This window comes from Vitis vinifera, chromosome 8 (assembly GCF_030704535.1).
Source record: "Vitis vinifera cultivar Pinot Noir 40024 chromosome 8, ASM3070453v1".
Taxonomy (NCBI): Eukaryota; Viridiplantae; Streptophyta; class Magnoliopsida; order Vitales; family Vitaceae; genus Vitis; species Vitis vinifera.
In genome coordinates, this window is record NC_081812.1 from 15,344,976 (window position 1) to 15,358,101 (window position 13,126).

The following is a 13,126-nucleotide window of genomic DNA, read 5'->3' on the forward strand; positions in this document are numbered from 1 at the left end:
ACTGGAATGCCGGTTCAGACTTTCCCTGAGTTCGACAGGGAACCTGCATTCTCACTCAACTGAAACTTGTAATCGGGCGTAAATCAGTGGACAACATTTGCGAATTGGTACAAAGACTCAAACACATGCCCGCCGTTCAAATCCAATCCGCCCAAAAAGGCAACATGTAATAAAACCCGCTTCAGTGCACCAAAAGAAAATTAACGGTTGGCCAAGGATGAGAGACCTCGTCCTCCTTGGCTCCTCCATAGTCCTTCCTCCAGACCCCATACCTCCTCACCACCGCACCAAGCCGAAACCAAAACCCAAGCCCAAACCCTCACTCCTCACCTCCACTTCCGCCAGGCTCTCTCCACCCATCTCCAGCCTCCGTTCTCGGCACCCTCTCCTCTCCGACGTCCGATGGGACCTCAACAACTACTCTGACCTCGCCACCAAGCTTGTCCAAGACGGCCGGTTCGACGACTTCTCTACGATGGCCGAGACCTTAATTCTTTCGGGCGTCGAGCTGTCGCAGCTGGTAGAGCTTGTATCGGCCGGAATTTCCGGGCTTCTTCGGGAAGGGAGGGTTTATTGTGTTGTTGAAGTTTTGAGGAAGGTTGACAAGCTAGGGATTTGCCCATTGGAGTTGTTTGATGGATCCACTCTAGAACTTCTTTCAAAAGAATGTCGCCGCATTCTCAATTGCGGCCAAGTGGAGGAAGTGGTCGAGTTGATAGAGATTCTTGACGGTGAGTTTCTTGACTTTTTTGCTCTATTTTATTTCTGATTGAATTTGGTAATTGCTGTATGAATTGATGGTATAGAGAAGTTATAATAATTCAAATTGCTTCATTTCTGATTGAATTTTGTAAATTGCTGTATGGATTGATGGTGTAGAGAAGTCATAATAATTCAAATTGCTTCATTTCTGATTGAATTTTGTAAATTTCTGTATGAATTGATGGTGTAGAGAAGTTATAATAATTCAAATTGCTTCTGTCATTGGTTCAGTTCAGGGAATTGAGCTGGGAGTGTGTTAGTTTATCGTCTGAATTGATATTGCGCTTGTGTGAGGATAGTGGCTTCCCATGTGCTTCAGTTTTTAATTATTTATTTATTTATTTTTAAGTTTTGTTTTCTGTCTAGTTTAAATGATTTTATTCTAAAGAAATAAAAGGCACAGTGAGAAAGAACAAGTATTCAAACTTAACGTCTCATAGTGTATTTTTCACTCTCACATTATATAATTCAATATATTGCCCCAACCGAAAGAGAAAACGTTTAATTTACCTTTACCATTAAGGCATGTTTTCTCACAATGGAGATGGTTTGCATGAGATGACAGATTTTATATTGTTTCAGGTTTTCATTTCCCAGTGAAAAAACTATTGGAACCTCTTGACTTCATTAAGATCTGTGTCAACAAAAGAAACCCAAATTTGGCTGTAAGGTACAGTGTATTGTTTAATTAAGAGTTGGTTTCTGCCTTTCTGGAGGGTTATTTAATTTGTAATCGGATATGCAACTATACAAATTCTACTTTCTCCCTTCTAGGCTATGCATAACCATACATTCTATTAAACCAGCAGCATTCATGGCTCTTTCCAGAACTTCATTCCATGTTCTTTTTGGCTTTCTAATGCTCTTTATGGCATCTTGGAGTTGAACTATATTATTGACATAATTTGAGTCTTCATTACACCATCCGTTTGACAATGGGCGATCTCTCTCATTTAATTTGTGTACTAAATGCCATATGTTCAATTAGGTCACAAGATTACTTTTTTTATCATCAAATGTGTTGCTTCTTTCTCCTTTTTCCAGTCATTAATCATTAGTTAAAACTCACTTATTTTCTGTCTGTTAACCGCTGGTTAATGCAATATCAATCATATTTACAGGTATGCATGCATTCTTCCTCATGCACAGATCCTATTCTGTACCATAATTCATGAATTCGGAAAGAAAAGGGACTTGGGATCTGCTTTGACAGCATTTGAAGCATCCAAGCAGAAGTTGATTGGTCCTAATATGTATTGCTATCGCACAATGATTGATGTTTGTGGTCTTTGCAGTCACTACCAAAAATCTAGGTACATTTATGAGGTACTTGAATTGACTGCCTCATAAGATCTTTACATTGTGAATGCTTCATTTGTTAGGGTCTTTTTACTCATATAATCGTAATATTTTTGACTGCATATTTTTCTCCAGTGTTTTTTTGGGATTTGGTTCATACATAGCCATTAAATGCTATAATGAATCTTATTATGTCAAGGGTAGCCACTGATTAGTTAATTTTAACCATTTGTAGGATTCTGATATAAATTGCTCATTTTAATTAAATAATTGCTCATTTTTAATTATTATTTAATTAAACAATAAAATTTAGTTGTTTTATTTAAAATATTTTCAAAATGAGGGAGAATTAGTGTGCTTCATAATGACCATATAAATGTTTTGACGGTAAATAACGGCCCTTAGTGAAAGACGGGCCTAACATTATTCAGGTTGCAAGGGTGATCTGTTACTGAAATTGGAAAAATGGCCACTTGACTGTTGTTTTGATCAGAAGCTAAGGTGTGCATCTCTTCTATAAGATGTTCAATTAGAAAATTTGAACTATTCAATCTTGAGGAGAGTGTGAACTTTAGTTTCTTGGAAAGATCAAAATTGTGGTGACCTAAATTGCATTCTAACCTGCTGGTGGAAGTTTTTTACTTGTATTTTTTATTTTTCTTTACTACATTATTAATTAAATTGATAAATTCTAAATTCTCAATACACAAAATGTGTAATTTTGTGTTATTTTGCAAAATAATTAGATGTTCTATGCTTCCTTTTCTTAGGTTCGTTTCTTACAGTTGATCCTGCTACAGGAGTTACTTGCTCAGAAGATCACCCCAAATATTTACGTTTTCAACAGTCTCATGAATGTGAATGTCCATGATTTGAGTTACACATTCAATGTCTACAAGAATATGCAAGTAACTCTCTCTCTCTCTCTCTCTCTCACCCACTCACTAACTATACACACATGTTTAGCTCCTTTATATTTCTAGTACAGAGTAGCTATTCTTGAATCTGATTCAAAAACTGCTGGTTGGATTTATTATCATGAAGCTGTTGTCAAAAATGCACTTTTTGCCATTTGCTTGATAATTGATGACAACGATGAAACTCTTAGTGTTAATTGTATAACAGTGTAAATGTTTTGTATGCTGTATTTTTGTTCCTTTTTCCTTTCTTTCTTCTTTTTTACAGTTAATTTAATAAATTGTTTTGCTAGTTGAATTGGTTTGTTGTACATGTCATGGGGGTTGCAGTGTTTTTCCCAATTAAAATCTGCTGTAGAAACTTTAGAGCGGATGTATGAGTCATTTTCTTCACTATTGTCCAACAATTAATTGATAAATCTTGTGCTAAAAATTATTCGAAGTACATTGACAGTATTGCAGTGTGTATTATTATTAAGAACATGATAGTCTTAACCCGTTCCTTTCATATAAGCAGAATCTAGGTGTCACAGCAGATATGGCTTCTTATAATATCCTTTTGAAGGCATGCTGTGTTGCTGGAAGGGTTGATTTGGCCCAAGAAATTTATAGAGAGGTTCAAAATTTGGAATCAAATGGAATGCTGAAATTGGATGTTTTTACATACAGCACAATTATTAAGGTAAATTTTCATTGTAGCATGTGAAGATTAATTTTGATACCTCATTCATTCATCTGTTCATTACCACTTTCTCTGGCATAGTTTTCACATCCTTTTTTCTGGTGGAAGCGGACACCCATCCAGTGAGATTCTCTTGCATGGTATCTTCATAATGTCTGCATCAATTTTCCAGGTCTTTGCAGATGCTAAATTGTGGCAAATGGCACTGAAAATCAAAGAAGATATGTTATCAGCTGGTGTCATTCCCAATACGGTTACATGGTCAGCATTGATCAGTTCCTGTGCCAATGCAGGTATCACAGAACAGGCCATTCAATTATTTAAAGAGATGCTTCTGGCTGGTTGTGAACCTAATTCACAGTGTTACAACATCCTTCTGCATGCCTGTGTTGAGGCTTGCCAGTATGACAGGGCTTTTCGTCTTTTCCAGTCCTGGAAAGATAGTAGATTCCAGGAGATTTCTGGTGGTACTGGCAATGGCAATACAGTTGGTGTGGAGCTTAAACATCAGAATTGTATTACTAGTATGCCAAACTGCTTATCTAATTCACATCATTTGAGCTTTTCTAAGAGCTTTCCCTTTACCCCCACAACCACAACATATAATATTTTGATGAAGGCCTGCGGGACTGATTACTACAGGGCAAAAGCTTTGATGGATGAGATGAAGACCGCAGGTCTTTCTCCTAACCATATAAGTTGGTCAATTTTGATTGACATTTGTGGAGGCACGGGCAATATAGTGGGTGCTGTGAGGGTAAGATACACTAAAATCTTCAGCCATTTCTAGTAATGATAGTTGATATCAGAGATAATGCAAAAGCATTTAAAATGCTATTTTCATATGCAATGTAAATTTTTTACTGTATTTAAGCATAGCATCACAGCAGAGTTTTAACTGTAGAAACTATATTTTCATGTATCATGATTGGCATATCTCACTAGAAACACATTAATTATATCTGAAATTGCAATGTTAGTACTACTTTGCATGCTTTGACCTCTTCCTGCATTTCTGATTCCTTTCGTATAATATTAACCTGGAACTAGTGTTAGTAGCATGAGAAACAATTGGAGGATAGACCAGGGCATTCCAATCACAATATGCTTGGACCAAGGGTGAAAATTAACCCAAATTTGGTAGTGGTTGTGGATGAAGATTCTCAACATATTCAGGAAGAGGTCCCACATGCATGCTGTTTACTGATGAAATGGCTCTAGTTTACAAGATCAAAAAAAGGGTTAAATGTTAAATTTAGAATATGGAGAAATGTATTAGCTCCAGAAGGATTAGAATATGTAGGACTTGGATGATCAAATGGTCATTTTAGTAAATTTCAACTCAGAACTGAGCGCATTATGAATATTGTTGTCTGGGAGGTACTTGAGGGCAATCATTTTCATTTTCATTTTCACTAGGTCACCCACAAGGAGAGCCAAAGAAAGTAGGTTCCCTTCTTGTAAAGAAACAACCACCAACAATCAAACAAGGGACAAATTGAGAGGTGTATTACTGCAACATCCTTGTACCCCTCTTAGTCAGGCTGCTTTCAAATTGAGAAGAAGTGAAGATTTTTTTGGCATTTTCCCTATTTTCCACTCCATCTTTACTGTACTACTGTCTCCCCATGGTTTAACTTCTAACATTATATTTTCTCTGGAAAGTATAATTATGATTTGCTGCACTTGATAGCCCCTGAATTCAGATAGGCTAGAGTACTTGTTATTCATTTCATGACTCTACCTTTTACCTCCTCGTAACTGTGCAGATTTTGAAAACTATGCGTGAGGCAGGAATTAAACCAGATGTTGTTGCATATACAACAGCTATCAAGGTTCAAAGCTTTCTCATTACGCTGCATTTGATTGATTTATAATCAATGTTTTCAACCAGTGCAAGCTCCATGAGAAGCTAAATTACATAGATCTCTAACTAATTTGACCCTAGGTGCTGATGCATTTTGCCTTTGGTTGCAGTACTGCGTGGAGAGTAAAAATTTGAAGATAGCGTTCTCATTATTTGCAGAAATGAAACGATATCAGATACAACCAAATTTGGTAAGTGGCAGAACTGAATATCTGTGATTCCATTCCCACGTCTTGTTTCATTGTAACAATAAGACAAGTTGAGTTGTGCATTAAGTATGACTTCAAAGATATCATGTCATAAATCAATTGGGTCCTAGGCCAATTTAACTTGCATATGGATGAGGCTGCTCTGAGTTGTGTCCACAGAAACCAACATGTAAGTTGTTATTTCAGGTGACCTATAATACACTTTTAAGAGCTCGAAGTAGATACGGTTCCTTACATGAAGTACAACAGTGCCTGGCTATATATCAGCATATGCGGAAAGCAGGGTATGTTGAATTTGTACAAATTTTTTTCCATTTTACTTATCATTGCCAAATGAGCAGTACTTTTGTGGCATTCAAAGTGCTTCCCAAGCAAGGTAGGAATGCTAAGTGATAGCTACAATATAAGTTTCTCTGGGTGAGCAAAACCAACTCCCCACCCCCACTGCAACCCCCAAAAATATGAAAGGCATCTGCATCCTTCCTAGTATATATGAAATTCCCGACAAATGTTTTTCAATTGTCCTTTTTCTTTGTACCATATTTGTTTTGCTTCATAAGGTAATGCATCTATATGCTATATCAGTTTGTTTAGGAGTAATCCTCGAGTGCAATGATTATTTGATTATCACTTGTCACAAATCATAAGTATTTGTTCATCTGAAAAGTTTCTAATTAGTTTCTATCCCATCCTGTCCTCTTCAAACAATTGTCAACTCTGATAGCTTGAGTGTTGCAATGTTAGTTGTTCCATCTTTCTATTGTGAAATTTCATGGAAACTTGCACCTCAAAAGTCACTATGCACAATCAAGCCCATCCCATCAATTAAGGAGTGTGTATGATGATATTCTACCAGGAACTTGTATAGCCACATCCAAGTTTGATTGTGACATTTTAACTTCCAAGATGGTGTGATTTGCATGTTTCACGATATTTTGGCCCATCAAACTTTTGTTAGATTAACTGTATAATAATTATGGCTGACAATAGGATAGCTTTTTTAGGATACCTGTCTCGCCCTTAATAGGATAGGTTTGGAATAAAGACAAATGAGTTAGGGATGAGTTCAAGATTTTTTTCTTTAAAAAGAAAAGACACTTGGAATGGGTTTGAGGCAGGTTTAGACATTGCCTTGTTCCACCTTGCCCTGTTATATTATTAAATTTTAGAATAGTTTAATCTATTTTTTTTCTTTCATTTTCTCTTTTTTAATGCATATAAAATAATTTTAAAAAATCTACTTCTCTAATGAAATTAATTGTAAAAAGTTGTAATATTTATTTATTTATAAAATAGGTTTATTTTTAATATAATTAAAAATTTTGATTATAAAAAAAATATAAATAAATGGGGAGGGTGGATATGGAAAATTCTTATACCCACCCCACCTTAGTCCGTTTAAATTTTTTATTGGGATGAAGATGAAATTAGGTTTATATAAATGGGATAGGGTCGGGATGGGAGCAATCCTCCTTAACCGCCCCATTACTAACCCTAATAATACTCCTGTGGCTTTGTGCTCAGTGATGTCATAGGTGTTACTTGTGAAGGATATCATTGATCTAGAGTCTAGACAAAGCCACGCTAAATTGTTGTGGACCAAGGATCGTGTAAAAGAATTCTCCACTATTTCCTGCTTGATAGAAAACTTTTTGAGGCCATGGAGTATTTTGAACTTTGCCTAATTCAAGCATTGGGAACTTGGTCGAACACTTATGAGCTCAAGTATTTTGAAGTTCATACAAGGGAATGGATTTTAGCTTATACAACCTGAGTGTCAAGGAGGTCGCTAATGTAATATTAGGTTGTACTTGATATTAGGTCCTTGGTGATTGCGCATGTTTGCTGGTTTTTGTTCCTGGTTCTTTTGCTTCTTGAGATCTCTCATCTCTCTTTGGATTCACCTTTTTTTTTTGGTATTTTTGATTGTTTCCTGTTAAAAAAAAAGGGCATTGCTAAATCTCTTGTATGCATGTATATAAAGTCACTCTTGTGTGATGTACCCATGTGTATATTGGGATAAAATGAAACAAAAATAATGCACTTGCATACATGCACCTGTGTCCAACTGCATGTACTTGGTTTTGCCTTTGGTGTTGAGGGAACAGGAGTAGTAAGCAACATGTTCTCCTTGGAACTTGGATCTGATTGTAATTTCTTTGTGATTTTAATCATGCATGTTTTAGGTACAAATCCAATGACTACTACCTCAAAGAACTAATTGAGGAGTGGTGTGAAGGGGTGATACAAGATAACAATCTGAATCAAAGCAAGTTTAGTTCAGTCAACAGAGCTGACTGGGGAAGACCTCAAAGTTTGCTTCTTGAAAAAGTTGCTGCACACTTGCAAAAGAGTGTGGCTGAAAGCCTAGCAATTGACCTTCAGGGCCTTACACAGGTATGTTTAATAACAACAAAAAACATAAAGAGCATTGGCAAGTTTTACAGGCACACTTGAGGGCAAGCATTTTGTCAATATAGTTACATTTGGTATTGATTACTCATGGTTTATCGGTATTTCATCTGTATGACATAATCTTAGCATCCTTTCTATCCATAATTCATTCACTATTTCTTGTAGTTTGGTAAAACCAATATTACCGCATCTCCTTATTGTTGCTTTATATCTAATTTTCCTTATTATGTATTGACAGGTTGAAGCTCGGATTGTCGTCCTTGCAGTTCTTCGAATGATCAAGGAGAACTACATACTAGGTATGAATAGGTTTTTTTTTCAAACATACTAGGTATGAATAGTTATTCTTATAACCTTTCTTATATAGAAATTATCTCACTAAAATTTGGAAGTATTGCAATTCTACATTTTCCCATAACAAGTTGAAAACCATGAAGTTATAAAAACATATTAAACCTTGGGGGCAGAAGGGTATATAGGTAACCGGATGCATTTATTAAATTTGATAAAATTTCCACATCCTTGTGTGATTGGTATCGGGCCAAATAGAGATTGTATCTGGAAGTTTTGTATCTGGTACAATCCACACATCCTTGTGGTCATACTTCTTTTGCATGGACATACATAGATAAATGCATGCACACTTCTTGCATCATGTGATCAACTCAACCCAGCATACACGGGCACATTTTTATTGCATCGCATTTGTCATCTATTCAGCATTTCAATGTTATTTTGTGGTTGCAGGGCATCCAATAAAAGATGACATACTGATTATCTTGGGGATTAAGAAAGTTGATGCAAATCTAGTCGAACATGAATCCCCAGTGAAAGGTGCAATCATTAAACTTCTGCAGGATGAACTGGGGCTTGAGGTTGCTTTTGCAGGACCTAAAATTGCACTTGATAAACGTATCAATTTGGGAGGCCCTCCTGGTTCAGATCCAGACTGGCAAGAAGCTTTAGGAAGGAATAGGTTACCGACCGAGTTAGAATCTTCTACCAGGAGACCTGCAGTTTTGCAAAGGTTTAAAGTCACGAGGAAATCGTTAGATCATTGGTTACAGAGGAGAGTGGGTGCCACAAGGGGGTAACAATTACCATGTACTAATGCTCAATTTTGTATATGATTTTAATGTTCCTTTTCATTTTTTATTAACATTTTGTATTATTTCCAAAGAATGATAAGCCACTGCATTGTAAATTTTTTTTGTATCAACAGATGCCATGTATACAAAAACATAAAGGCCATCACCACATGTCTGAAAAATTATAGAATGCAAATAGCTTTTACTCATTTGTTCCTCTCTTCTGCTTTAGTCTTTCTGTTGCTTCTAAGCCCTAATTTTTCTACAGTTATCACAGCATGTCCTCGTCAATGCCAAAGGTATTGCAGCTTGAATAGAACATAACTCAATGACTCTTCAGCTACTACTAGTCATTAGGAAGGGTTAATGGCACAATGGTACCTTTGTTTTTGAAATGCAGTACAAAACTATTCTCAAATACAGGATCAGTTAAAATCATCTTAAAGAGTCAGGGAATTGCTTTAAGACTTCAAAAAGGGAAAAACGAACAACTTAATTAAAACAATCGCAACCTTACATATGTATGCCGTATGCATACCTAAGACGCAAAGATTAAGATTGATCAATATAGTGAAGAAATCATTTTTCATTTTCTTCTGGTCCTAGTGGAAATTCCAATACCATGGGAAGATTCATCATTCTGGAATCTAAATATTTCCACCAACAATGAAGTAAAAGGATACATGAAAATTGAGCATCAACAAACATCTTTCCAGGCCTTATGCCCGAATCTAGAACAAGAAATGGTGTGTTTGCCATTAAGTAGCCCTATTCATTCAATCCTCCACTCACAGCCAATCTTGTTGCTGCAGCTTTAGTGGCAAATAAACCTCAGACAAGTACTGGAACCCAAAAGAGCTCAAAGCCTGAATCTCAGCCTTTTGCTTCGTCTTCACCATCAAGTTCAACTCCTCCACCCACCCCGGATTTTTCTTCACAAAATCCTCTTCCAACAAATCCTTTCCAGTCTTAATATCCTGCTCTGTCATCGGCAATCTGCATTGTTCAGGTATGCTATACTTATCCAAATCACTGGGCCTAATTCCCAGCCACTTTATATCTGGGGTTGTCAAATTTGCACTGTCATAGCTCATATTCTTCGACCCACACCCATAGACTGATAAAATCTTCAATCCATATGGATCACTGTCGACAAGGGCAAGAACAGGTAATTTCAACTCCGTCTTCATCTTCCTCAAGAACAACCTAGTTGCCACATCAGGTTGCCCTTTGGCAGTAACAATAATACATGGAAACCTGTTGTAAAATCGATCTTCTGCCAGTCTAATGTATGCAGCATCCTTCTCCACAAGCAAAATAAACAACGCATCACTCTGCATATCCCCAACTCGATCAATATTTGGGGGAATGGCTTTTCCACCCATACCCATCTTTGTACAATCAATCATATCGCCATTGTCGCTAAAAATAAGCCTCCCCACAACAACGCCTTTTTCAGATGCGATAACATTGAGGCTCGACCTGGTGCACCCAAGCATACAAGAAACATCGTCAAGAACCGAATCGGATTGTGTTTGGTCTTGAAAGAGCTTGACATCGGTGTAGAAAAGGTCACGCTTGGTGACGTGGATATTCTTGGTGCACAACTGGTGAATGAGCTGGAGAATTCGGGTAGTGACGGCGGATTTGCGGACAGTCGATACGTTGGCGAAGGGGCGGAGAGACGACTTATCCTTGAGGACAATGCGATCGAGCTCAGGGACGTACAGTTGGTTGGCGGAGGAGCGTGAAGGAACGGAGAAGGAGAAGCCTTGGCCAGACAGAATGGAGTGGGTGAGGCGGAGGATAAGGGTTTCGATAGTAGATTGAACGGAGGAGAGTGAGAGGTCGGCGACTTCGCGGCATGTGGAGGCAAGGCCAAGGTCAGAGAGGGTTAAAGTACCAGTGGCACCATCGCTACTACTGCTGCTGCAGAGGTCTTTCAGGGTCTGGAGTATTATTTCGTCGGATTTCAGACTGTTCCTGAAGGGGAGGTGCTGTTGATCAGAGTCGGAGGGATCTGTACGACGCCGTTTTTTCTTATCGGCCATGAATTCCTCCGATCGAGACGGCGGCAGCGGGCGTGTATCAGGGCAGCGCGAGGAGAAGGAGGGAAAGGAGCTGAGAGAATCCGAGATTCACTAATGTGGGTCGGTTTTAGATTTTAGGGCTTTGATGTACTAGTTATGAAAGTCCCAAAACGACGGCGTTTTAATGTTAAGTGTTTAGCTAGAAGGGTGTTGCCTGGGTGGCTTCAAACTTAAACACTCCCGCTAATTTGCAAGGAAAAGTACCAGGGCGTGTTTGGCAACTACAACAGTTTTCTATTATCTACAATAATGACTTTATCATTAAAATAATTATCATATATTTAAACAATATGATAATATTTTTTATTAACATAAATATTTTTATAACTAAATGTATAATAAATATTTAAACATTTGAATATTTTAAATTACATATAAAATATTTAAATAAATAATAATTTTTATTTCTAAAATCCATTTAAAGGACAATAAAAAATATTAATCATAATTACAAGTTATTTCAAATAAATTAAATAAGGATATTATAGTAAAATTATATATTCCATTCTCTTTCATCTATCATAAATAATACTTCAAAAGGAATGAACTTATTCTTTTCATTTCCTTTGTCAAAAGTAAACTTTACATTTTTATTCCCTTTTATTTATCGTAAATAAAAATAATTTAGTTCCATTCTTATTCCATGTTCTTATCATGAAATAAATTCTTTAATCAAAATTATAATTATGATTCCCTTTCCTTTTTTAAAAAATAATGTGAATTTGTCAAATTAAAGTAATTTCAAACTAGGTGTATCCCTTTTTAAGTCTCATTGAATGATTTGAGTATGAAGAATTTGTTTGGTGATGATAGAAAACATTTTTAATATTTATAACAATTAAATTTTTTATCTTTTAAATATTAAAACTACTATAAACGTTTTCTAAAATTATTGTCAAATGTATTATAAATGTATTTCAAATTTTATATATTATTATTAAGTTTTGCTTAATTTTTAACTTTATTAATATTTATTTTTAAGTTTCATTTTATATTTAATATTATATATCACCAAAAAGTAAATAAGGGTCAATTTTGTTGTTGTTTTCAAAAACTGTTTTTTGTTCTTGAAAACAAAAAAACACTTAAAACATGTTTGGAAAAAAGGGTGTTTTTTGTTTTTTTGTGTTTTCTGTGTTATTGAGAGGTCTCTTTTCAAATAACAAAAAAATGTTGTTTTGGTTGTTTTTTTCACTGTTCAATGAAGAGTTGTTATCCGTGTTTTCTTCTCCTGTTTTTTATGTGTTTCCCTAAACGTGGTTTCTCCTTCGACTTCAAGAAATGAAGGATGAATATGGCAACCATGTTGGCTAACTATGGTGGTCTTGGTGTGGGTGAATGGTTGTCGGTGTGAAAGGCGTCAGGACTGTGCGGTGCTTTGAAGGGCAAGGCCACAGGTGGAGATGACGTGAGTGACAATGTGTAATACGACGAGTCCAATTATGAGCTCATTCCCAATTTCAAACCATTAATCTTGTCCGCTATGAATATTAAAGAAGAAGAATAACTATTCTCGTTTAACATTTGGTAATTTATATGCAATATCATATTTAATAAATAATAACATGGTTTGTATAAAATACATTTATATGATGACCTTATGATATGTATTTATATGGTAAATAGATTATATTTACATTTGAATCATTTTTAATTTATTATATCACGGAATTTTTTATCTTATAATATTTTAAATTGCATTAGGAAATCAATAATTATTTTTAAACGGTATAAAAATTATATTTATATTTTAATTATTTTTTATTTAATTAATTTTTTACCTTATTTATCTATATC

The 13,126-nt window shown here is 35.8% G+C and overlaps 2 protein-coding genes across 4 annotated transcripts; one reads left to right on the top strand and one right to left on the bottom strand.

The window, feature by feature from the left end:
- On the top strand, positions 1-9,448 carry LOC100260184 (pentatricopeptide repeat-containing protein At5g02830, chloroplastic). 3 transcript variants are annotated; one of them, XM_002273219.4, is made up of 12 exons: positions 1-731; positions 1,345-1,432; positions 1,884-2,088; positions 2,862-2,969; positions 3,496-3,660; positions 3,833-4,417; positions 5,430-5,495; positions 5,638-5,718; positions 5,923-6,020; positions 7,923-8,133; positions 8,390-8,450; positions 8,899-9,448. In XM_002273219.4, the coding sequence occupies exons 1-12, from the start codon at positions 218-220 to the stop codon at positions 9,243-9,245; spliced, it is 2,529 nt and encodes an 842-aa protein (XP_002273255.1). In that variant the 5' UTR covers positions 1-217; the 3' UTR covers positions 9,246-9,448. The 3 variants fall into 3 exon arrangements, with proteins under 3 accessions (XP_002273255.1, XP_010653452.1, XP_019077253.1); XM_010655150.3 differs by having other exon boundaries at positions 4-731; positions 2,832-2,969; XM_019221708.2 differs by having other exon boundaries at positions 4-731; positions 2,832-2,969; positions 3,544-3,660.
- A 259-nt stretch (positions 9,449-9,707) lies between these two features.
- LOC100260201 (DNA topoisomerase 6 subunit A) lies at positions 9,708-11,411 on the bottom strand. Its single transcript, XM_002274754.5, has one exon. The coding sequence runs from the start codon at positions 11,288-11,290 to the stop codon at positions 10,028-10,030; it is 1,263 nt and encodes a 420-aa protein (XP_002274790.1). The 5' UTR covers positions 11,291-11,411; the 3' UTR covers positions 9,708-10,027.
- Positions 11,412-13,126: the final 1,715 nt, after the last annotated feature.